The sequence below is a fragment of the Vulpes vulpes genome, chromosome 15 (genome assembly GCF_048418805.1).
Source record: "Vulpes vulpes isolate BD-2025 chromosome 15, VulVul3, whole genome shotgun sequence".
In the NCBI taxonomy this organism is placed as follows: Eukaryota; Metazoa; Chordata; class Mammalia; order Carnivora; family Canidae; genus Vulpes; species Vulpes vulpes.
This window is the reverse complement of record NC_132794.1, coordinates 86,166,315-86,189,599: the sequence shown is the minus strand read 5'-3', so window position 1 is coordinate 86,189,599 and position 23,285 is coordinate 86,166,315. Positions and strand designations below refer to the sequence as shown.

Genomic DNA, 23,285 nt, shown 5'->3' with positions numbered 1-23,285 from the left:
TGGTGCATGGAAAGCGCCAGGCCCACTGTCAGTGAGGCCCACATGGGAGGCTTGGCTGCAGCAGGGTTTGCCAACAAACCTCCGAAAACATGGGTCTTCTTATTTTGGGTGAAATTCAGCCTCTGGACTAGGTGAAAGGGCCCAAGGTCTCTCAAACTTCATCTTGCTCTGGATGAAATGCCAAATTTACAGGGAACAAGGATACTTTTTTTTTCTTTAAATTGTGGTGAACTATAGCTAACATAAGATTGACTGTCTTGAACATATTTAAGTGTACAGTTTGGTGGCAGTAGTTACATCCATACCATTGTGCAATCATGAGCACTGCCCACCCACAGAACTCTGTCTTGCAGAACTGAAGTTCTGTACCCATTGAACACTAGCTTCTCAGAGCCACTACCCCCAGCCTGTGGAAACCACTATTCTACTTTGTTTCCATGAATTGGACTACTTCAGGCACTTCCTGGGAGTAGAATCTTATGGCATTTGCCTTTGGTGACTGGCTTGTTTCACTAAGCATCATGTCCTGGAGGCTCATCCATGTGGTAACAGGTGTCAGCATTTCCTTCCTTTTGAAGGCTGAATATTCTACAATGTGCCTATAGCACATCTTGTTTATCATCCGTTCGTCCATTTAAGGGGACTTTTAACAAGAGGAAACTTAGAAGGAGGCATCAAGGACTGAGAAAACACAGTGGGCACCAGGGGCTCTGAGATGACTTGCTCAGGATGTATCAAGGTATCCAGGGCTGCAGGAGAATCCTCACATCCTGGAGTCCCATCCTGGAAGACCACCAGCTGCTTAAGGACCATGAATTGGGTTCTTTGATAATGTGGACCCACGGAAGGTGGTTGAGCAGTGAAGTAGATAGAGAAAAAGTGGATTAAAAGGGGGCTTTACTGAAGGAATTTTCACTTTTTTTCCCAGAAAGCTTTGACGTGCAAGTTTCCACAGAAAAAGAGAAATTTGGAAATTTTTATAGCTTCGCAAAGTCTAAAGGGGGCTAATATTTTTACTCTAAGCTTGTTCAGAAGGACAAAATGAAATTTCTTTGGGTTTGCAGTATTGTCTATAAGTGAGAAAAGAAAATGGAGCCAGCAGGTGGAGCTGTGGGTCTGAACACACTGCTGCTGGTTGGCTATGTCCTGCACACAGCTGCCTCTTCTCAAGCTGTGCCCAGTTTGTTTGTTTTTCTTTCTTTGTTAAAAAACCATGTCTACACCTATCCTGGGGCTTAAACTCATGACCAGAGATCAAGAGTCCATGCTCTACTGACTGAGCCAACCAGGTGGCCGCCCCCCCCCCCCCCCCCCATGCTCTGGCTCTGTTTTTTGTGTGTGTGTGTGTCATTTTTAAATTTTTTTTCAAATATTCATTTATTCAGAGAGAGAGAGAGAGGCAGAGACACAGGCAGAGGGAGAAGCAGGCTCCTTGCAGGAAGCCCGACGTGGGACTCGATCCCAGGTCTCCAGGATCACACCCCAGGCTGCAGGTGGCACGTTGCTAAACCGCTGCACCACCGGGGCTGCCCTCTGGCTCCAGTTTCATCCAGTTACTTCTCTTTATTTGAAGAAGGGATATGGATTCTCCTACCAAGTTGGGCTCTCATATTCTTCCTTCCTTCTCGCCTCCCCTCTTGCAAATGCAACTCTTTCCTGATAAATTTTCTGCTGATCAAATGAATTATGTGAAAAACAGCCCCATCATCTGAAACCACAACCTCACTGAGCTGGTTCCCTGGGCAGTCAGTTTCCCTTCCAAGCCATCTGGGTATGCAGAGATGCCACAGAGATGCTGCATTTCCTTCTTTCCCAGGGTAGGCAGCCCGGGTGGCTCCAGCAGCAGGAGCCCGCACATGAGGATGAGACTGTTTGGGATGCCTGAGTCATGATGTTGGCCACCCAGGCCTTTCTGAGATCCCTGTAGGGATCCAGGATTAGGGTGACAAAGAGGGAGGCATTTGCCTTGGGTATAGAATTTAAGGAGTCACCAAAAACCTCAATAATCAAGACAAAAATGATACTTCAATGCAATATTTTTTAAAATTACAACGCAAAAAAGTCTGTAACAAAGTTGGGACTGTGGCCAAGGAAGGGAGGAAGGTTTGGGAAGGCAAAAACATACTTGGGCTTGGGATTACCAAAGCACCAAAGGCACCTGATGGGGGGAGGCGGGATGGTGACTGGGCCCCAAGCCTTTGCTAAGCCTAACTGTAGAGCTTCTGGCTGAAAACAATGGAAACTCTGGAGCTTCCTGACATCTGCCCATTCTCCTGTGTCTCCAGATGGACATCTGTGTCGATCAGTTTCTTGGCGCAGGATGCATCCCTGCATTAATGGGGGAACCCTGAGAGACCATGCCATCAGCATCCATGATAGGACATTTAAAATGGGCTGCTTTTAAATATTCCCTCTTACCAGTCTCCATAAGGCATCAAAATATCCCCAGCGAGCTGTCAGCTTGCATTAGCCAGCAGTGGGCTGCAGGATGCATTTCTTGTTCATGTTCTATGGGGGCTGCCAATCGGGCTATGGATCGGCCCAGTTTGGCAAGGCTGGGCGTGGCTCCATGAGTCTTCCCATTCCAGGAGCCCAGCAGAGGGAGGTGTCACTCTTGGGGCCTTGCTGTTTTTAGGCAGAGGTTGGAAGCTACATAGGGACAGGACCAAACAAGGTTTCTCAGCTTGGTGCTATAGGTATTTGGGGCCACATAAGTCCTTGTTGTGGGGCTGTTCTGTGCATTTTAGGACATTGAGCAGCACCCCTGGCCTCCACCCAGTGGCCAGAAGCACTGCTCTCTAGTTGTGACAACCAAAACTTCCCTGAGGGGCAAAATCACCCCCAGTAGAGAATCACCGATCCTACTGGGATGTGTGGCAAGGGTAGGGACGGTATACATAATTGTGGACAAAATATACAGTTTACCATCTTAACCAATTATAAATGCCCCTTATTTGAATTCATATCAATTTTAGGTCAACATATGGGGACTTATTTTCTAAAAGAACAAGAGAACCAGACCCCTCATTTGTCAGCCCCAGGATTGCCCAGCCTGGCTGCAGCTACAGGATGACTTTCTTCACCCCCTCACCTTATACAGAAGACCATTTTCTTGCTCTTGTCCAGTGGTTCTCAACGTGTGTTTCCTGGGCCAGTAGCATCAGTGGCACCTGAGAACTTGTTAGAAATGCAAATTCATGGACCCTACCTCAGGCCCACTGAATTAGAAACTGGTGGGGAGGCCCAGCAAGCTGCAGGGCCTTGAGTCAGCCTTCTACATCATTCTGATGCACAGAATGAATTTTAGAACTGCTGCTTCAGTTTGAAGAAGTGGGTTTTAACCAGGGACATAGAGCAGGGTCTCCTGAGGCCCTGTACCTGGAGATGTGCCTTCTGCAGCATTGGGGAAGAGCCTGGTCTGTGAATTTTAGGAAATCTTTCCTGGTGCCTGGCATGCTCACAGATGCCTGTTCAGAACCATTGGTGTAGAGACTTCTCTGGCTTCTGGGGCCACAGTATGTTGGACTAAGGTAGGGACCCTCAAGTATCTGTCACGGCATTTTACTGTTCATTTAGCCTCTAAGTCTCATGCTAGGCTTATCAGTCTCATGCTAGGCTCTGTGCAGTATTATGAAGTATATAAAACAGGGTTCTGGTGTCCCGGGAATTAGCAGTCCAGTCACAGAGACGTGTAAATAGCTGACAACAGTACTGCTAACCAGCTGAATAAATACAATAATTTTAATAGCCTGCTATTGTTAATAGCTACCATGATATAGGGCTCTGAAGACGTGCTGGACTGGGCTTTGGTTCAGTACCCAGCGACTAGGAGCTTATTTTATGCATACAAGGCTGATGGCAGGAAGGTTGCTTTCTCTACTGTGGAGCAGGTGAGTTTTATCTGGCTGCTTGTAGATGCTCAACTGTAATGATTTTGTACTTCTTGTGATATGGTTTCTTTCAGCGTCTAAATACACTTTTTTTTTTTTTTTAAATACACTGTCTTTTGATCATCAGAGAATTTATTTATTTATTTATTCCAACTGTATAAGTCATTTTTAAGCTCCCAAATCCGTATATGCGTGCATCTAATTAGAATGAAATGTAATTTGTGTTTTGAGGGCTGACTTTTTGCCAGGTACTGTGGGAGGGCTTTCTGTGTATTTTTTAATCTTTTTGTGCCACTGTGAAGGGAAAAATAATCTCCTCTATATAAAAGGAATCTGGGGACCAGAGAGGTTACGTAACTTTTTCAGGATCACGCAGCAGAGTCAGGTCTGTTGGATTCCAGGAACTTGCTGGAATATAGTATAAGTGACTCTGAAAAAGCTAAATGAAATTTGTGCAATCCCACCCTTCCTGGCCAACCCAAGTGTTTTCCTTGTTATAGGGGATCCCAACAAGCCATCAGGTTTCAGAAGTGTTAAGGCTCCGGTCACCAAAGTGGCTGCGTCTATTGGAAACGCCCAGAAGTTGCCCATGTGTGACAAATGTGGCACCGGCATTGTGTGAGTATCAGCCTCGCCCAGGCATTGGACGCCCTGCAGGCTTGGTAAACCATGCTGGTGTGGAAAGCGCCAGATACTGTACATTTTGGGTGTGATGGGGAAGAGTTCCTGCCTGGAAAATGGAGTAGGGAGGCCACGTAGGCCCTCTGTCCAGAGCCAGGTGTGAAGGTTTTCCTTGGCCCTGGAACCTTAAGGGTTGAATGATGTGACGCCAGAATAAGGGCTGCTCCGTGGAAGCAGGAGGGCTTCGAGAGCAATGTCTGTGGAGCCCAGGAGTGAGCAGCTGCTTTGTGACTGGAGGCCGGGTCTGAGGCCCTGATCCACTTGTGGATGGGCCTCTTGGAAGGACCCCCATCCCGTGCCCCCAAGGCCATGATGCTTCTCGCAGGTGCTTGTCACTAACGGAGCCCTTTCCTGCCTCCCCCTCCCTCCTGCAGCGGTGTGTTCGTGAAGCTCCGGGACCGCCACCGTCACCCTGAGTGTTATGTGTGCACTGACTGTGGCACCAATCTGAAACAGAAGGGCCACTTCTTCGTAGAGGATCAGATCTACTGTGAAAAGCATGCCCGGGAGCGGGTCACACCCCCTGAAGGCTACGACGTGGTCACAGTGTTCCCCAAGTGAACCGGCAGGTCCACACCTGTTGCAACTCGATCTCTAAATGCTCTGGCCCTCTCCTCTCTTAAAAGTTCTTGCTGACTCTGGTTTTATCCCTGCTCATTAAACACCACGTCTCCCTGCCTCTGCTAACTGACTCACTGGCTGTGTGACGCCTGCTTTTACAATTAACAGAGGATTGTTTTGTTCAGTGGCCCCCTTGCCAGCATCCCTGGGTCTTCTCTTTACCTCAGTTCATTTCTGCTGCAGATGGACATCAGCCACATTTGAACCAAACCGAACTGAATATGTCTGACATTGATTTGTTTTTACTCAATAAATTTATAGACTCCAAGGCGGTGTGGTGTCTCTGTCATTTCCCCATGCGTCCTCTTTCCTGTCTCAAGCCAGGTGAGATTCCCGAGGCCTCCCCTCTTGTTTTGGGTTCTGCGCTTCTCTGAGCCTCACAGGCCTTCTCCAGGTGTGAAAAGATTGACATCTGAATGAGCCATATTCTCACCTTTCTTAGAAGCTTGCTCCAGATGATCTTTCTCTGGTGCTAACATAAGATCAACCTCATTATGTTGTAATGAAACAATGTCTTTTCTATCTGGCTGCTCTGGGACGGGAGTTTTACCAGCTGGCCTTAGAGTGTTCCCTAATGAGGGGCACCTGGGTGGCTCAGCGGTTGAGCGTCTGCCTTGGGCTCAGGGTGTGATCCCTGGGTTCTGGGATCGAGTCCCACATCAGGCTGTCTGTCAGGAGCCTGCTTCTCCCTCTGCCTATGTCTCTCTCTGTGTTTCTCATGAATAAATAAAATGTGTAAAAATATATATATATTCCCTAATGAGTCCCTCTCCAGGCTGGTTGCTGCCACCGTGGCCCCTCTCCTTTGTGAAGGGAAGCAAACTGAGGATGGTTATCACCTACATGATATCAGACACCTCTTGGTAGTCCCTTGTGGCATTTTGATGGCAAATAGACAAGTTCAGCAGTCACAGCTTAAGGAGGACATGGGACCAGTGGTTAGGGACCTGCAAGGATGAGGCTCTGGGTCATACTGTCAAGTAAGCCTCAGACACACAGGCGCTGGGTGAGGGTGAAGGGAATTTAGAATGTGTGATGGAAACTGGAGTTAACGAGCCTGAGTTACCAACTGTCTTAAGGGGCAGAGGCTGTATCTCAGTGACCTTCCTTTTCTAAGCTTCCCACAGGAGAAGCTGGCCCACCAGAACGTAGGCGGGGCTGCCTTCAGAAGTTGCATAACACTGAAAGTTGACACCTGCTGCATCACTCAGATACCATCTCAGAACCCAAGGACTCTGTTCTTGAGCTGCCAGGAGAGTTGCCAGCAGAGGGCACGTCCATCAGGCTTCTTCCAGAGTGTCTGAGCTGAAGAGGCTGCACATGTCGCCTTTCTCAGGTGGTCCAGTGCTTGGGGAAGCAGGCATATCTGGGCCTGGCCCCCTGCCCCAGCCCTGGAGAGCTTTGAAAGTGTCAGCTGAGGCCTTCATGCAGGCTGTATTGCTCATAGCCAACTTCTCCCCCTGCCTAATTCTACTTCCCTCCCTCCCCCACCCCCACCACCCCAGGTCGTGGTCCCAAGGGCACCCCTCCTAAACTTTCCTCACACTAACCACCAGGTCACAGTTTGCTTCCTAGGAAAATCAACTTGTGACAACCATGACAGAAACTTTGAATTTTTTTTTCTTTGATGGGATTTATTTGGAGGTTTTTTTTTTTCACAAGGACATACTTTAAACTGACCCATTCAAATGGCTGGTTTTATTCCATGTCAAAAACTCACCATCATGGGCAAGAGGGAAACAAACTAGGCCCAAACTACTGCCTTGGTCCAGGTGGGGAATGGAAAGACTGGCACAGGGTAGTGGAGGTGGGAGTGGGGAGAAATCACTGGATCTGAGGCAGATTTTTAACATAGAACAGGCTGGCTCGGGCTACCCTCTTCCTGTCTCCTTCCTCGGCCAGACAACAGCGTCTCCCTCTGCAGTGGGCCCCTAGAGCAGGAGACCTGTCAACTCTGCTGGCCCCACTCCTCTATGCCAGGAGCGCACAATGGCAGGAGGAAGTGTAGCAGGTGCAGCCTGGTGTCCCCCATCCCTCAGGCATGAGCTGAGTTCGCTCCCTCAGCTGCCCCATCATCCACCTCCGGGAGTCCTGCTCTAGAGGAAAGAGTAGCATCTAGAAAGTACATCAGGTATGATGGTCCCTTACACTGATGGTACTTTACAAAATGCACTTATATTTGTTGTGTTGCTGTGAGAGCATGATAAACCCTACTAACAGGCGATTTCATGGGTGGGGAACCAGGGACTCTGTGCAAATGAGAATTAGAATGTATTGAGTCATGAATGAGCATGTGCTGGAAGTTACAGCAAACGCTGAGGTTTCTGCTCTGGAAGAATGCCTGTGGCCAAGGACTGAGAGCTTCAGGGGATTTGTTGCGGTGGTTAGGTTGTGGCTGACTACCCTCCTCCCTCTAAATATTCTCTTGGTGCCATGTCATTGAATCAATTGGAAAAGAATTAGAGCTTTTCTAGCCAATGGGATTAAGCCAACAAGGAATTGAATTGCTGAAACAATTTGGCAGAAGACACTGCATTGAAGCAACAGCCAGTTCTGGTGATAAATATACTTCAAAACCTTGGCAAAAACATCTGTTGAATTAAGAGAAGGTTTATTCCATTGTGGCTACATGTATATATCCTGAGATTTGTGTTTAATGTTTTCTGAAGGGAGATGCATGGTGAATTGTTTCTAACTTCTGACACATCATGAATTTCCATACACTCTTCACAGATGAAAGCATTACACTCTTGGCAACCTTGGTGTAGGCCAAGAATCTGAGGTTTGTGAGATGCTACAAGAGAAACAGGAGCTTAAAAAGTAGTCCACCTCATTCCAGCTTCTGCAGGAAGGCCTGGAGTCCAAGGAGAAAGGGCAACCAGTCTGCATGTGGTCGGAGGCTGCTGGTCAAGGCCTGGCATGTGGGTCAGTCATTGCTGAAACACAGGTGGGCAAAGCCTAGCAGTGGGAAGAAAGAAAACCATGTGGGCCATTAAACACTGATAAATAAAGTAATCTTGGTCTGTTCTTCTTGCCTTGGCCTGTTACAGAAGCTGCACATCTGGCTGTTTCCTGTGGTGTGTGTACCATAAATTATGAGGTAAATTATTTTGTGGTGGGATTCTGTTGGTTTGTCCCAGAGGCCTTCTTTGATTGGATTTGAGCCTGTCTATCCTTCCTGCAGTAGTTGGTGGGTGCAGATAGCAAAGGCCAAGGGCAGTGGAGGGACTGAAGCACAGCGAGTCACCAGCAGAATGAATCCGGGCTGTAGGCTCCACCTTGTGGCTGAAGAGATGACGTGTTCTTTTTGTGCTCCAGTGTGTTGGGCACGTTGGAGTCCTGTTTCTATTGCTCTCCCCTCTCCCACTATACCTGTCTGCCATGGGAGAGTCCTCCCTCCTGAGAGGGATCTGGAGACCTGGGGACTCATGGAGAGAGACCTGTCTCTGCCAGATTTTCACTCCCCTGGACTCACCCCACTCTGAAAGGAACCAAGCTTTTCTCCCAGGGCAACCAGTTCCACCACTCCTAGCCATGAGAACTTAGCCAAGTCACTCACCCCTTCTTGACGTAGGGACCCTGTATTGTAATTTGTGTCTTCTGTCCTCTGGATCAGTCTTCTTTTTCGTTTCTATTTGACTTCTGTAGTCATCTTTATTATCTCCTTCTTTCTCTTTGCCTTGGGTTAGTATGATCTTTTTCTGGTTATTTTGAGGTAGACATTTAGATCAGTGGTTTGAGACTTTTTTTCTTTCCTCACACAAGTGTTTAGTGGTATATATTTCCCTTTATGCACTCCTTTGGCTGCATGCCACAAATTTGATAGGCTGTGTTTTCATTTTCATTCATTTCAAAATAGTTTCCCAATTTCTCTTGTGATTTCTTCTCTGACCCCTGGAATATTTCTCTTGTGATTTCTTTTCTGACCTCTGGGATATTGTGTTTAATATCTAAATACTTGGTGGTTTTCTGTCTTTCTGTTACTGATATCGAATTCAATTCCACCATGAATTGGAACTAAATCCTTTTCAGTTGATCAACTCTCAGTTTCTTTTATAGCCCAGATCATGCTCTAAACCGGTGACTGTTCTATGTGTACTTGAAGAAGATGTGTACTCTGCTATTTAGGATTAAGTATTTTATAAACTACATTAATTAGGTCAAATTGGTTGATAGGTTCAGGATAATTAGGCTCAAGTCTTCTATCTTCTTACTGATTTTCTATCTACTCGTTCAGTCATTTACTGAGAGGGGACACTGGAAATCTATAGCTATGATCATGTCTTTTGGTTCTGTCAGTTTTGTTTTATATCTTTTAAAGCTCTTTTTTAGGTGCATATACATTTAAGATTCTTCTATTTTGTAATGAGGTAACTCCTTTGTGCTTATGAAGTGAACATCTTTATCTCAGGTAGTATTCCCTCTTCTGAAATTACTTTGATATTAAAAAGCCGTCCCAGCTTTCTTTGATCAGTGTTTGAATATCACATCCTTTTAATTTTTCTAGTCTTTGTATTGAGTTGATTTTCTGTAGAAAGCATTTGTTTGATTGAGTCTTGCTTTTTCATTCAGCCTGACGATCTCTACTTTTTAGTTTTGACTATTTTTATTTCATTTACTTTTTACTTTTTACTTTTTCTTTTTTTAAAGATTTTATTCATTTGAAAGAGAGAGAGAGAGAGCATTAGTAGGTTGGGGAGGCAGAGGGAGAGGGAGAAGCAGACTCCCTGCTGAGCCAGAAGCCCAATGTGGACTGATCCCAGGACATTGAGATCTTAATCTGAGCCAAAGACAGATGCTTAACCATCTGAGCCCCCAGGCACCCCTATTTTATTGAATTTTTTTATGTCATTGGGTAAATGTCATCTTGCTACTGATTTTCTCAGAGTCATTTTTGTTGTTTTCTTTTTTTAACCTGCAGTTTTTGGATCAATTGTTGATTTTTTATGGTTCCATTTTATCTCAATTATTTATAAGCTCCATCTATTCTTTCTGTTGTTGTTTTTTAGTGGTTTATAATTTATATCATCATACTCTATCAAGCATGGTATATAAACCTTACAGTAGCATAGTCATTTCTTGCCTACCATATTTTATATTGTTATATATTTTATTTCTACCTGTGTTTAAACCCAACAATAGTCTTTAAAAGAAATTTAAAAGTTAGTCTATAATACTCTAAACAATTTTATGTAAGTAATTCCTTCATGACTCTTTCCAGTGGTCTTCATTCCTTCCTACAGATCCATGCTTCCATTTGGGATCATTTTCCTTTAGCATGAACAATTTATTTTAGTCATAATCTTAATGAGTGTGGTCTGCTGTGATGAATTTACTTCATTTTGGAATGTCTGAAAATCTTTTTATATAGCCATTTTTATTGAGGCATATTTTCAATATATAATTTTATGTAGTTTTAAAAAATCAATTGTGAATTGATTTATAAACACCAAAATGATATAGGAGTGTAAGGAAATGTGAACTGGGTTATGAGGCTCATCCTTTTGTTCTTTCTGGTGTCATTGAGGTGAGTGGGCAAATACTACTACTTGAAAAGCATTCGTGGCAGCAGGGACCTTGTGCAGGGACTTACACTAAGCATCATGGGGGACTTTCAGTCTTGTAAGGGTAGAGAGAGAAAACATGGTCCTTGTTTGGTAAGTGGTAAAGGTGTAACTGAAGAAAGGCAGAATATATACATTCTTACATCTTGGATGAAATAATCGTCCTTTTTAAGGAGCAGCACACACAAAATACCGTGTTCTAAGGTGAAGCTGTGATTGATGACTGACCAGAGTGCAATCATAGTGTACTTAAAAGAAATGATGGCAGAGTGGCACTGGGATGGTGCGTTCGGTGAAACGTCAGACTCTTAGTTTTGGCTCAGGTGGTGATCTTAGGGTCGTGAGATCAAGCCCCACATCAGGCTGTGTGCTCAGCTCGGAGTCTGCTTAGGATTCTCTTTCCCTCTGCTCTGTCTGCTCCCCAAATAAATAAATAGATCTTAAAAGGAAATTAGGGATGGCATAAATAGGCCAGGAAGGATAAGGAAGGTAATTTCAGATGGGGTAAAGACAAGCTCAACTCTGGACAAGTGGACTGGGAAGGAGACTGGGTAGAGAGAAAGAGGACTTTGGACTGACAAGGAATTGGAGTTTGGTATTTATGGTCTGACCTGAATACAGAGTTAGAAATTTTTAATTTGAGGGCAGCCCCGGTGGCACAGCAGTTTGGCACCGCCTGCAGCCCAGGGTGTGATCCTGGAGACCTGGGATTGAGTCCCACATCGGGCTCCCTGCATGGAGCCTGCTTCTCCCTCTGCCTGTGTCTCTGCCTCTCTCTCTGTGTCTCTATGAATAAAAAAAACTTTTTAAAAAATCTTAAAAAAGAAGAAATTTTTAATTTGATTAGATAGAAATTTGAGCAAGAGGGCAGCCTGGGTGGCTCAGTGGTGTAGCGCCGCCTTCAGCCCAGGGCCTGATCCTGGAGACCCGGAATCAAGTCCCACGTCAGGCTCCCTGCATGGAGCCTGCTTCACCCTCTCTCTCTCTCTCTCTCTCTCTCTCTCTTTGTGTGTGTGCGTCTCATGAATAAATAAATAAAATCTTAAAGAAAAAGAACCGTAAGGTGCCCCGGAACCGTAAGTAATTTAGCAGAGTGAAGGAATTTACAACCCAAATCTCTCATGAAGTTTACCCATGAGAAAGAAGTCAAATTACCTATACAGAATCCTTCAGAGATTCAAGATTTGAAAGTGCCAGTTCTCAAGGAAGACAAAGCATAGATGAAGCTAAAAGAGTACAGTGTATTAAGATTCTGTGTTCTGGGGCGCCTTGGTGGCTCAGCGGTTGAGCTTCTGCCTTTGGCTCAGGGCGTGATCCTGGGGTCCTGGGATCGAGTCTCACATCAGGTTCCCCACAACGAGCCTGCTTCTCCCTCTGCCTGTGTCTCTGCCTCTCTAAGTGTCTCTCATGAATAAATAAATGAAATCTTAAAAAAAAAAAAAAAAAGAAATTCTGCATTCATAGCTGTTGCTACCTCCATTTTTCCGCTATCCTTTGCAGAGGATGCACATCATGTTTGTTCCTATAGGATATAGAATGTTCACTCTCTAGAGTAGGGATTCTTTACCTCAGTACTTGATATTTTGGACAAGTATCTGTAGTGGGGAGCTGTTTTGTGCATTGTACTATGTTTAGCAGCATTCCTGACCTCTACCCTCCAGATGCCAAAATTAATGGCAACAAATAACATCTTAAGACATTGCCAAATTGTCCTTTGGGTTGTGGGTGGACAAAAATCACCCCAGGTTAAAATCTGTTCTAGAGAAACTAAAACGAGACCCCCTGGACCTGGAACAGCTGGCATAGTGAAGTCAGAATGAGGTACAAGGATGAAAACCTGGGCATTGGACAATGGTTCACATATTGATTTCTGGGATCCCTAGGTCCTTCTTCCATTCTGCTTCCAGTAACCCAGGAGCCAGGTAACAGAAGACTATAGGATTCTTTTCTAGGGAAACTAAATATCCCCAGAGAAAAAACTTCCATATACTGATACCTAGATAGAAAGGGACTATAAAGCTCACAGCACAGTGAAAGAAAAATCTCAAAACACAACGATCATAAAACTTTTGATTGCTTAGATTAAATAAATCTTAAAAGCTCCCAGAGAGAGAAAGAGACATGCAATCATGTTTTTGGAGTCAGAGTGCTTTCAGAATGTATAATCATCACTGGGTATATCAACAGCGCAGCCATAGCTGCATAAAATTCTGAGAGAATAATGGTCAACTAAATTAGGTATCTTTGATGATAAATGTTAATACCTTGTATGTCCTGATCTGCACCTTGATTTTCGAGTTACTAGAATAACTTGGAAACTGTTTCACATCTGTTCACATAGATCTACCTCAGTCAGAGGCAGGATAGTATGGTGGTTAAGAGCTCAGACCCTGGAGCCAGTGCATCAGTTCAAATTCCAGCTCTGGCGCCTACTAACCATGTGATATTGGCATACTGGTTAGTATCTGGAATACCATGTTTTCATCTCTTCAAGGAAATGAATTATTACAGTATTTCCTTCATTGGGAGTTTATGTGTGTAGAGTGAATCAGTGTGTCAACCTAAAGTCAGCTGATTGTCCATATTAACCACATCTCCAAAGTACCTTTACAGTAATATTAAATTAGTATTCAATTAAATAATTGAGTACTATAGCCTAGCCAAGTTGGTACACAATACTAACCATCACAATCCACCTCTTATAAATTTGGCACCCATACACATCTCCTTAAATCATACGTAATCTCTAAATAAAGAAATAACAGAATCATACTTCTATCTAACATGATACAACTATCCTGCATACTAAAACAAAACAAAACAAAAAACAAAAAACCCCCAAACCAAAAACTAACTCTTTAGACAAAAGAAGATGTCAAGTCCTTGGGTGATGTTTATTCTTCTCATTGATATCCTAACAAAGATCACACACACACACTTATAACAAAGTGTAGCTGTTCATAATAACTACAGTCCTTGATTCTGCAACTGGTCATTTGATTATAGCTAATTTCTTCCTTCCTTCCTTCCTTCCTTCCTTCCTTCCTTCCTTCCTTCCTTCCTTCCTTCCTTCCTTCCTTCCTTCCTTCCTTTCCCTCTCTCTCCCTCCCTCCCTCAATCCCTCCTTCCTTTGTGGGACCCAGGAAATTTAACAAAAATCCCCTACCCCTGGACAAGCAGAGCAGGCTAACTCCATTTTGTATTACACCCGCCACCTCCTGTATGACCCCCACCTGACCTGCTTATTGCTTAAGGCGCTGCCCCACCCTAGTCAACCGCTGGGCGCACCCTTACCAGAAATCGGCTCATAACAATGTAACCCTGCCTTGTGCCCGCCAAAACTGCGCGCCGATTCTGACCACAGTAACAGGCCAGCTCAAGTGGATACTATAGGGTAAGGTGTAATTCAATCGGCCACCTGCGTGTGGACCGACATGACCGAGCAACTACCTGCGTATCCCATGGCCCACTGGCCCCTATAAACCTGCTACGCCTCTTAGCCTGGGGTCCAAGTCCCTGCTCCAATGTGTCAGGTGCACTTGGACCCAGGCTCGAGCTTGTAAATAAACCCTCATGTGATTGCATCCGTGTCGGCTCCTTGGCGGTTTCTCGGATTCGCAATCTTGGGCACAGCATTTGAGGGCTCGTCCGGGATCCGAGAAACCCCAGGACCCCATCCGGAGGGTTTCACGCATGGTGAGTGCACTCAACTTTTCCCACCTTTCCCGTGCATATTCTCTGAGAGCTCTAACCTGTAGGAACTCCAATCTGTATTGAGTCGGCATTGCCGTAGGCGGACGCGCTGGCGGGCCCTCGACCGGGGGTCTGGAGGAGACGTCCCCCGTCCTCCAGGCGGGGTCCTCATCTTTAAGGAGGACGGGGGTCCTCGTCTGTAGGGAGGCCGGGGGTCCTCGTCTGTAGGGAGGCCGGGGGTCCTCCTCTGTAGGGAGGACGGCGGTCCTCGTCTGTGGGGTCCTCGTCTGTAAGGAGGCCGGGGGTCCTCATCTGTAGGGAGGCCGGGGGTCCTCGTCTGTAAGGAGGCCGGGGGTCCTCGTCTGTAGGGAGGCCGGGGGTCCTCGTCTGTAGGGAGGCCGGGGGTCCTCGTCTGTAAGGAGGCCGGGGGTCCTCGTCTGTAGGGAGGCCGGGGGTCCTCGTCTGTAGGGAGGCCGGGGGTCCTCGTCTGTAAGGAGGCCGGGGGTCCTCGTCTGTAGGGAGGCCGGGGGTCCTCGTCTGTAAGGAGGCCGGGGGTCCTCGTCTGTAGGGAGGCCGGGGGTCCTCGTCTGTGGGGTCCTCGTCTGTAAGGAGGCCGGGGGTCCTCGTCTGTAAGGAGGCCGGGGGTCCTCGTCTGTAGGGAGGCCGGGGGTCCTCGTCTGTAAGGAGGCCGGGGGTCCTCGTCTGTAGGGAGGCCGGGGGTCCTCGTCTGTAAGGAGGCCGGGGGTCCTCGTCTGTAGGGAGGCCGGGGGTCCTCGTCTGTAGGGAGGCCGGGGGTCCTCGTCTGTAGGGAGGCCGGGGGTCCTCGTCTGTAGGGAGACCGGGGGTCCTCGTCTGTAAGGAGGCCGGGGGTCCTCGTCTGTAGGGAGGCCGGGGGTCCTCGTCTGTAAGGAGGCCGGGGGTCCTCGTCTGTAGGGAGGCCGGGGGTCCTCGTCTGTAAGGAGGCCGGGGGTCCTCGTCTGTAGGGAGGCCGGGGGTCCTCGTCTGTAAGGAGGCCGGGGGTCCTCGTCTGTAGGGAGGCCGGGGGTCCTCGTCTGTAGGGAGGCCGGGGGTCCTCGTCTGTAGGGAGGCCGGGGGTCCTCGTCTGTAGGGAGACCGGGGGTCCTCGTCTGTAAGGAGGCCGGGGGTCCTCGTCTGTAGGGAGGCCGGGGGTCCTCGTCTGTAAGGAGGCCGGGGGTCCTCGTCTGTAGGGAGGCCGGGGGTCCTCGTCTGTAAGGAGGCCGGGGGTCCTCGTCTGTAGGGAGGCCGGGGGTCCTCGTCTGTAGGGAGGCCGGGGGTCCTCGTCTGTGGGGTCCTCGTCTGTAAGGAGGCCGGGGGTCCTCGTCTGTAAGGAGGCCGGGGGTCCTCGTCTGTAAGGAGGCCGGGAGTCCTCGTCTGGAGGGAGGACAGGGGTCCTCGTCTGTAGGGAGGCCGGGGGTCCTCATCTTTAAGGAGGACTGGGGTCCTCGTCTGTAGGGAGGCCGGGGGTCCTCGTCTGTAAGGAGGCCGGGGGTCCTCATCTTTAAGGAGGCCGGGAGTCCTCGTCTGGAGGGAGGACGGGGGTCCTCGTCTGTAGGGAGGCCGGGGGTCCTCATCTTTAAGGAGGACTGGGGTCCTCGTCTGTAGGGAGGCCGGGGGTCCTCGTCTGTAGGGAGGCCGGGGGTCCTCGTCTGTGGGGAGGATGGGGGTCCTCGTTGTAGGGAGGCCGGGGGTCCTCGTCTGTAGGGAGGCCGGGGGTCCTCGTCTGTGGGGTCCTCGTCTGTAAGGAGGCCGGGGGTCCTCGTCCGTCAGGAGGCCGGGGGTCCTCGTCCGTAAGGAGGCCGGGGGTCCTCGTCCGTAAGGAGGCCGGGGGTCCTCGTCCGTAAGGAGGCCGGGGGTCCTCGTCTGTAGGGAGGCCGGGGGTCCTCGTCTGTAGGGAGGCCGGGGGTCCTCGTCTGTAGGGAGGCCGGGGGTCCTCGTCTGTAGGGAGGACGGGGGTCCTCGTCTGTATGGAGGGCCGGCTGCCAGCCCTTCGGATTACTTTCTGTCTTGTCTCGGTGGCCGCAGTAGAACGTTTGTGTGTTACTGTGTTCTTGTTAACTGTGCGTTTGACTGTGTTATTTGTTAACTGTCATAACTGTCTGTGCCTTGGTGTGGACGGGGCACATATGGGGCAGATGGAAACCATACCCTTGTCTCTTATGCTCTCCGACTTCTCGGATGTTAGGGAAAGAGCTCGTATTCTGAGCATAGACCTACAGAGAGAGAGATTGCAAATTTATTGCATATCAGAATGGCCAACCTTTGACGTGGGATGGCCCCGTGAAGGAACTTTCCACCTACCTATTATCTTACAGGTTAAGGCCGTGATCTTCAGGGACAAACCAGATGGCCACCCTGACCAGATGCCCAACATCTGCACCATGTTGTACAGCAGATATCTAGAACTTTACATCTTAGGTAACTGAAACTCTTTGCTCATTGAATAGCAACTCCCTATTTCCTCTTCCCCCGAGCCCCTGGCAAAGACCATTCTAGTCTGCTTCTAGGAGTTTTGGCTATTTTAGATATTTCATTTCAGTTTAATCATGCGGTACGTCCTTCCATGACTATTTTATCTCACTTAGCAAGGTCTGGCAGCAAGGATCAGGCCAACGAAGGGCTTGTTGGCTGTTGCAGGGCCCCTGGCTGTGTGTGCTGTCCCAGGGCTGCACACTCTCCTACCAGGTGTGCACGCTGCAGTGAAGGTGGGTGCACGGCTGGAGGGGCTAGCTACAGGTGCACATGGTGTTGCAGTCTGGGACGAGACAGGGCTGACCTGGGCAGCTGCAGAGGCCTTGGCTGTCAGCACGTGCCCACATGGCTTCATGCTTGGCCTTGGGAGGAGGGGGAGAGTTCTAAAGATTGCAAAGGGACAAACTTTTCTGAACTCTCCTTTTTATTTACCCACTGTGAAACTGTCAACTCTCTAACTAAACAAATTGTTTAATGTCAAAATCAGATTGCAAGATACATGGTATTTACTCGACAGATGTTTGGTAATTTAGTTGAAATACTTTCCAATGCAAAGTTCGTAAAGTCATAGAGTTTGACCCTTGAACAACACAGGGGCAAGGGAGTTCAACCCCTGTGTAGCTGAAAATCCACATATAACTTGACTTTGAGGGCAGGACACAGCTCTCAGAATGCTGACACTCCCTTCATTCTGTATTATCTTAAATATTTTATTTAAAACATCTAGAATTGTAGCCCCTTCCTTTTTAATAAAAAATAACTTAATTTCTTTAAGCTTTACTACCACATTATGAGTTAATATTTAGATTCAAAAAGTCCTCTGTCTCCCCATATCACTGTCTACAGTTGGTCTCTTCACATAGTGGTATCTGTTTGTCATTGTGATACTGGGATGGCCTTGGGTACAGGGGTCTCTCTTTTTGGTTTGTCATCCCTGAGGGCCCCTGGGAACTTTGAGTCTCATTTGTGAAGTTCCTGTGTCTAGGGCCGTCACCGATCTGCACAGCCAGGTTTGCACTTTCTTCCCTCTCACGTATCACATCAGCAATGAGATCCAACACTTGATGTGAGACCCAGGGAGAGGACTGAAGATTCCCCAGCTGTACTAGTCTGGAGTGGCTATCTTGGTTTTCACTGTGTTGTCCTCTGTAGGGCTGGCAGCCACGTGAAGAGCTGGAGTTCCTAGCATCTCCTGATTAATTTAGACCCTTTTGTGTTTGCACTTCCCCTTGCAGCTCAGGAGCAATAAAGTACCTTATAGAATGAGAGCAGTGGACAAAGGTCCAGTTTCCCCTTTGTTTCTAAAGATGGAATGACTCAAAACTTCTCTTTCCCTGCCCCTAGTTTACAGTCTCCTTTGGGCCTAGGAGCCTCGTTCTCTCTCCATATGGGGCCTTCATTTGTGCAGTCAGCTCCTTCTTTTTGAGACAGTGGAAACAAGGCCAGTTCTTTGGCCTCTGCTATGGGGACTGGGAGTGGGGCTTTAGGTTCCACTGCCTGGGGTCACTAGCTTACAGGACAATTCTACTCACTGGTCAGAGTTCAGGGGTCCTCAGCACTCAAACAGTATGGCTGAAAGTAGGAGGGATGGGGGTGGAGGGGAATTAGTTTGTCCTAGCTAGAAGGTGCTTTGAAGAAAAGATACATAGCTTTTGATGCAAAAGGAAAAGCCACAAAAATTACCATTGAACCTATTAATGGTTATTTCTTTTCCCTGCATTTCTGGAAAAACAAGCCTATTTTAATTTTTATTTATTTTTTTAATAGATTTTATTTATTTATTCATGAGAGACACAGAGAGAGAGAGGCAGAGACACAGGCAGAGGGAGAAGCAGGCTCCATGCAGGGAGCCCGATGTGGGACTCGATCCCAGGTCTCAGGATCAGCCCTAAGCCAAAGGCAGATGCTCAGCCACCGAGCTACCCAGGTGTGCCTCATATTTGAATTCCAGTTTGGCATAGAATAACAATTTTGAAAATCATTTCCTATTGAATCTTCAAAGACCTTACCGCACTGTAAACTGTCATGTAGAAGCATCATATATGGGAAGCCTTATTCTAAACTGAGTGTTATCCTTTATAACTTATTTTCTGCTCCAGAATTTTTTTAGGGTTTTGTTTTTATTTCTTAATGTTCTAAGGTCTCAAAAGATTATGGGAACATGAGTCTTACTTGAATCCTGCTACTAACTTGGTGGATCCTTTGGATTTTTCACAAGTTTAGGAAATTTTTTCTTGATTTCCTTTGCTTATTTTTACATTTGACTATATTTTCTGTCCTTGAAACTCCTGTCATAAATTCACTTGTACTTCTAGAACTATTGTCCAACTTTGTTTATAGTTTTCATTATTATTATTTTGTACTCTATTCTTGGAAAACCCCTGGTTTCCCAATGTCTTTCTGCTAAGTAAATTGAACTGCAGCTAACTCTAGTTTATTACTCAGCGTATTTATTTACTTAAAAAAAATGTTTTTGAAACCATATTAATTCCAAGATCTTTTCTTTTTCTAATAACTTTTTCTTTTCTAATAACTATTTTTATACTGCTAAATTTTATTTTATGATATTAATCTTATTTTTTTATTTCCAAAATTTATTTATTTAAATTGAAGTTAGTTAACATAGAGTGTAGTATATTGGTTTCAGGAGTAGAATTTAGTGATTCATCACTTACATATAACACCCAGGGCTCATCCTATCAAGTACTCTCCTTAATGTCCATCACTCATTTAGCCTATCCCTCCACCCACCTCCCTTCAAGCAACCCTATTTGTTCTCTATATTTAAGAGTCTCTTATGGTTTGCTTCCCTCCCTGTTTTTATTTTATTTTCCTTCCCTTCCCCTATGTTCATTTGTTTTGTTTCTTAAATTTTATGTATGAGTGAACTCATGATACTTGCCTTTCTCTAATTTCACTTAGCATAATACACTCTAGTTCCACTCACATTGTTGCAAATGGCAAGATTTCATTCTTTTGGACTGCTGAGTAATATTCCATCGTGTATATATATATACCATATCTTCTTTATCTATTCATCAGGTGGTGGACATTTGGGCTCTTTCCATAATTTGGCTATTGCTGATAATACTGCTGTAAACATTGGGGTACATGTGCCCCTCCAAATCAGCATTTTTGTATCCTTTGGATAAATAGTAGTGCAGTTGCTGGATTGTTGAGTAGCTCTATTTTTTTACTTTTTGAGAAACCTCTATACTGTTTTCCAGAGTGGCTGCACCAATTTGCATTCCCACCAACAGTGTAAGAGGGTTTCCCTTCTTTGAATCCTTGCCAACATCTATTGTTTCCTGAGTTAATATTAGCCATTCTGACAGATGTGAGGTGGTATTTCATAGTAGTTTTGATTTGTATTTCCCTGATGATGAGTGATGTTGAGCATCTTTTCATGTGTCTGTTAGCCATCTGGATATCTTCTTTGGAAAAGTGTCTATTCATGTCTTCTGCCCATTTCTTAACCGGATTATCTGGTTTTGGGGTGTTGAATTTGGTAAGTTCTTTATAGATTTTAGATACTAACCCTTTCTTTATCCAGTAAGTCATTTTCAAATATCTTTTCCCTTTCTGGTGGTTGCCTTTTAGTATTGTTGAGTGTTTCCTTACTTGCAGAAGCTTTTTCTCTTGATGAAGTCTCAATAGTTCATTTTCGCCGTTGTTCCCCTTGCCTCTGGAGATGTGTCTACTGTGGCCAAAGTCAAAGAGGTTGCTGCCTTCTTTCTCCTCTAGGATTTTGATGGTTTCCTGTCTCACATTTAGGTATTTCATCCATTTTGAATTTATTTTTGTTTATGGTGGTCCAGTTTCATTCTTCTGCATGTGGCTGTCCAGTTTTTCCAACACCATTTATTGTGGAGACTTTTTTTTCATTGGATATTCTTTCCTGATTTGTTGAAAATTAATTGACCATAGAGTTGAGGGTCCATTTCTAGGTTCTCTATTCTGTTCCATTGATTTATGTATCTGTTTTTGTGCTGGTACCATACAGTCTTGATGATTATACCTTTGTAATACAACTTGAAGTCCAGAATTGTGATTCCTCCCACTTTGCTTTTCTTTCTTTTTTCACTTTGCTTTTCTTTTCAACATTACTTTGGCTGTTTTTTTAAGTGATTTATTTATTTATTCATGAGAGACACAGAGAGAGAGGCAGAGACACAGGCAGGGGAAGAAGCAGCACTCGATCCCAGGACCCTGGGAACATGACCTGAGCCAAAGGCAGACACTCAACCACTGAGCCACCAAGGTGCCCTGATACCCTATTTTTTTTTTATTGGAACATTGAGTCCATTTACATTCCAAGTAATTATTGACAGGTATAAATTTAGTGCCATTGTATTACTGTAAAGTTGCTGTTCCTGTAGATTGTCTCTGTTCCTTTCCAGTCTTTGTTGCTTTTGATCTCTTTCCTGCTCAAAGGGTCTCATTTAGTATTTCTTGCAGAGCTGGTTTAGTGTTGATAAACTCCTTCAGTTTTCACTTGTCTTGGAAACTCTTTATCTCTCTTTCTATTCTGAATGATAGCCTTGCTGGATAAAGTATTCTTGGCTGCCTTTTTTTTTTTTTTTTTAAAGATTTTATTTACTTATTCATGAGAGACACACAGAGAGAGAGAGAGGCAGAGACACAGGCAGAGGGAGAAGCAGGCTCCATGCAGAGAGCCCGACGTGGGACTCGATTTCAGGTCTCCAGGGTCAGGCCCTAGACCGAAGGTGGTGCTAAACCGCTGAGCCACCTGGGCCACCCCCCTTGGCTGCCTGTTTTTCCCATTTAGCACATTGAATATATCATATCACTCTTTTCTGGCCAGCTAAGTTTCTGTAGACAGATCTGCTGCTAACCCTATGTGTCTACCCTTGTAGGTTAAGGACCATTGTCTTGTACTGCTTTCAGAACTCTATCTTTGTGTTTTGTAAGTTTCACTCTGATATGTCTTGGTGTTGATTTGTTTTTGTTGAATTTGAGGGGAGTTCTCTGTGCCTCTTGGACTTGAATATCTGTTTCCTTCCCTAGATTAGGGAAGTTTTCAGCTATAATGTGTTCGAATAAACCTTCTCCCCACCCTTCCCACCCGGGATTCCCGTGATATGGCTACTATTGTGCTTTATGGAATTGCTAAGTTCCTTAAGTCTATATTCATGATCTAATAGTTTTCTTTCCCTCTTCAGCTTCATTATTTTCCATAATTTTATCTTCCCTATCACATATTTGATCTTCTTCTTCCATCCTCATTGTGATTACATCTGGTCAGTTTTACATCTCAGTTATACCATTTTTTAAATTTCAGCCTGACTAGTTTTTAAGTCTTTTACCTCTGCAGCCAGGGTTTCTCTGGTGACTTTTGTGCTTCTTTCAAGCCCAGCTAGTATTCTTACGACTATAGTTCTAAATTTTTTTTTAAAGATTTTATTTATTCAGTTGAAACAGAAACACACACACACATACACAGAGCATGCTCATGAGTAGAGGGAGAGGCAGAAGGAGAGGGAGAAGCAGACTCCCCATTGAGCAGGGAGCCCAATGTGGGCCTCAATCCCAGGACCCAGAGACCTTGACCTTAGCTGAAGGCAGATGCTTAACCATGTGAGCTATCTAGATGCCCATGTAGTTCTAAATTTTTGGTCAGATATCTTACTTATATCTGTTTTGAGTAAATCCTTAGCTGTGATTTTTTTCTTGATCTTTCTTTTGGGGAGAATTCTTCCATCTTTTCATATGTCTAAGTTTCTGTCTTTTGTATACCAAGAAAGCTTATCATGGGGAATCCCATGATAAGGGTGGCTCAGTGGTTTAGTGCCACCTTCGGCTCAGGGCGTGATCCTGGAGTCCAGGGATCGAGTCCCACGTCAGGCTCCCTGTAGGGAGCCTGCTTCTCCCTCTGCCTGTGTCTCTGCCTCTCTCTCTGTGTCTTTCATGAATAAATAAATAAAATCTTAAAAAAAAAAAAAGAAAGCTTATCATGTTACCTGCTCCTGAGAGTAATACTGTATTAAGAAGGAGTCATACACTGTCCAGGGCCTGGGGCTTCAGGAAGTGTTCTGGTATAAGCTTTGTGCACCCCGTTGTTGCGTTTTAATGGCTTTTTCCCACAGGTCAGTCCTCCGCAGTGTTCCTCCTTGTTTGCAGTGGGGAGGGTTTGGAACTTTAACTAGTTGTGCTTTGATTTGTTAAGATAAGCCTTGCATCTGCTACATCATCTCCCTTCAATCGTGTATATTTGTTTTCTTAATCCTCAGATTAATTCCCTAGTTGTTCAAAATGATTTGATGTTAATCTGTGTTTGAGGGATGAGGCAAGGTCAGGGCCCTTTTATACTCTGCCATCTTAACTC

General features: G+C 45.7%; 1 protein-coding gene and 1 pseudogene across 2 annotated transcripts in view; both read left to right on the top strand.

Annotated features, from left to right (window-relative positions):
* PDLIM1 (PDZ and LIM domain 1) overlaps window positions 1–5,460 on the top strand; it is a 46,790-nt gene extending 41,330 nt beyond the window's left edge. For both annotated transcript variants that reach the window (XM_072739572.1, XM_072739573.1), the window contains exons 6-7: window positions 4,391–4,508; window positions 4,946–5,460. In XM_072739572.1, the coding sequence (XP_072595673.1) occupies window positions 4,391–4,508; window positions 4,946–5,132 (305 nt within the window). In that variant the 3' untranslated portion in view covers window positions 5,133–5,460. The remainder of the gene's footprint in view (window positions 1–4,390; window positions 4,509–4,945) is intronic.
* Window positions 5,461–17,438: 11,978 nt separating this feature from the next.
* LOC112932739 (succinate dehydrogenase cytochrome b560 subunit, mitochondrial-like) lies at window positions 17,439–18,108 on the top strand (annotated as a pseudogene).
* The last annotated feature ends 5,177 nt before the right edge of the window (window positions 18,109–23,285 follow it).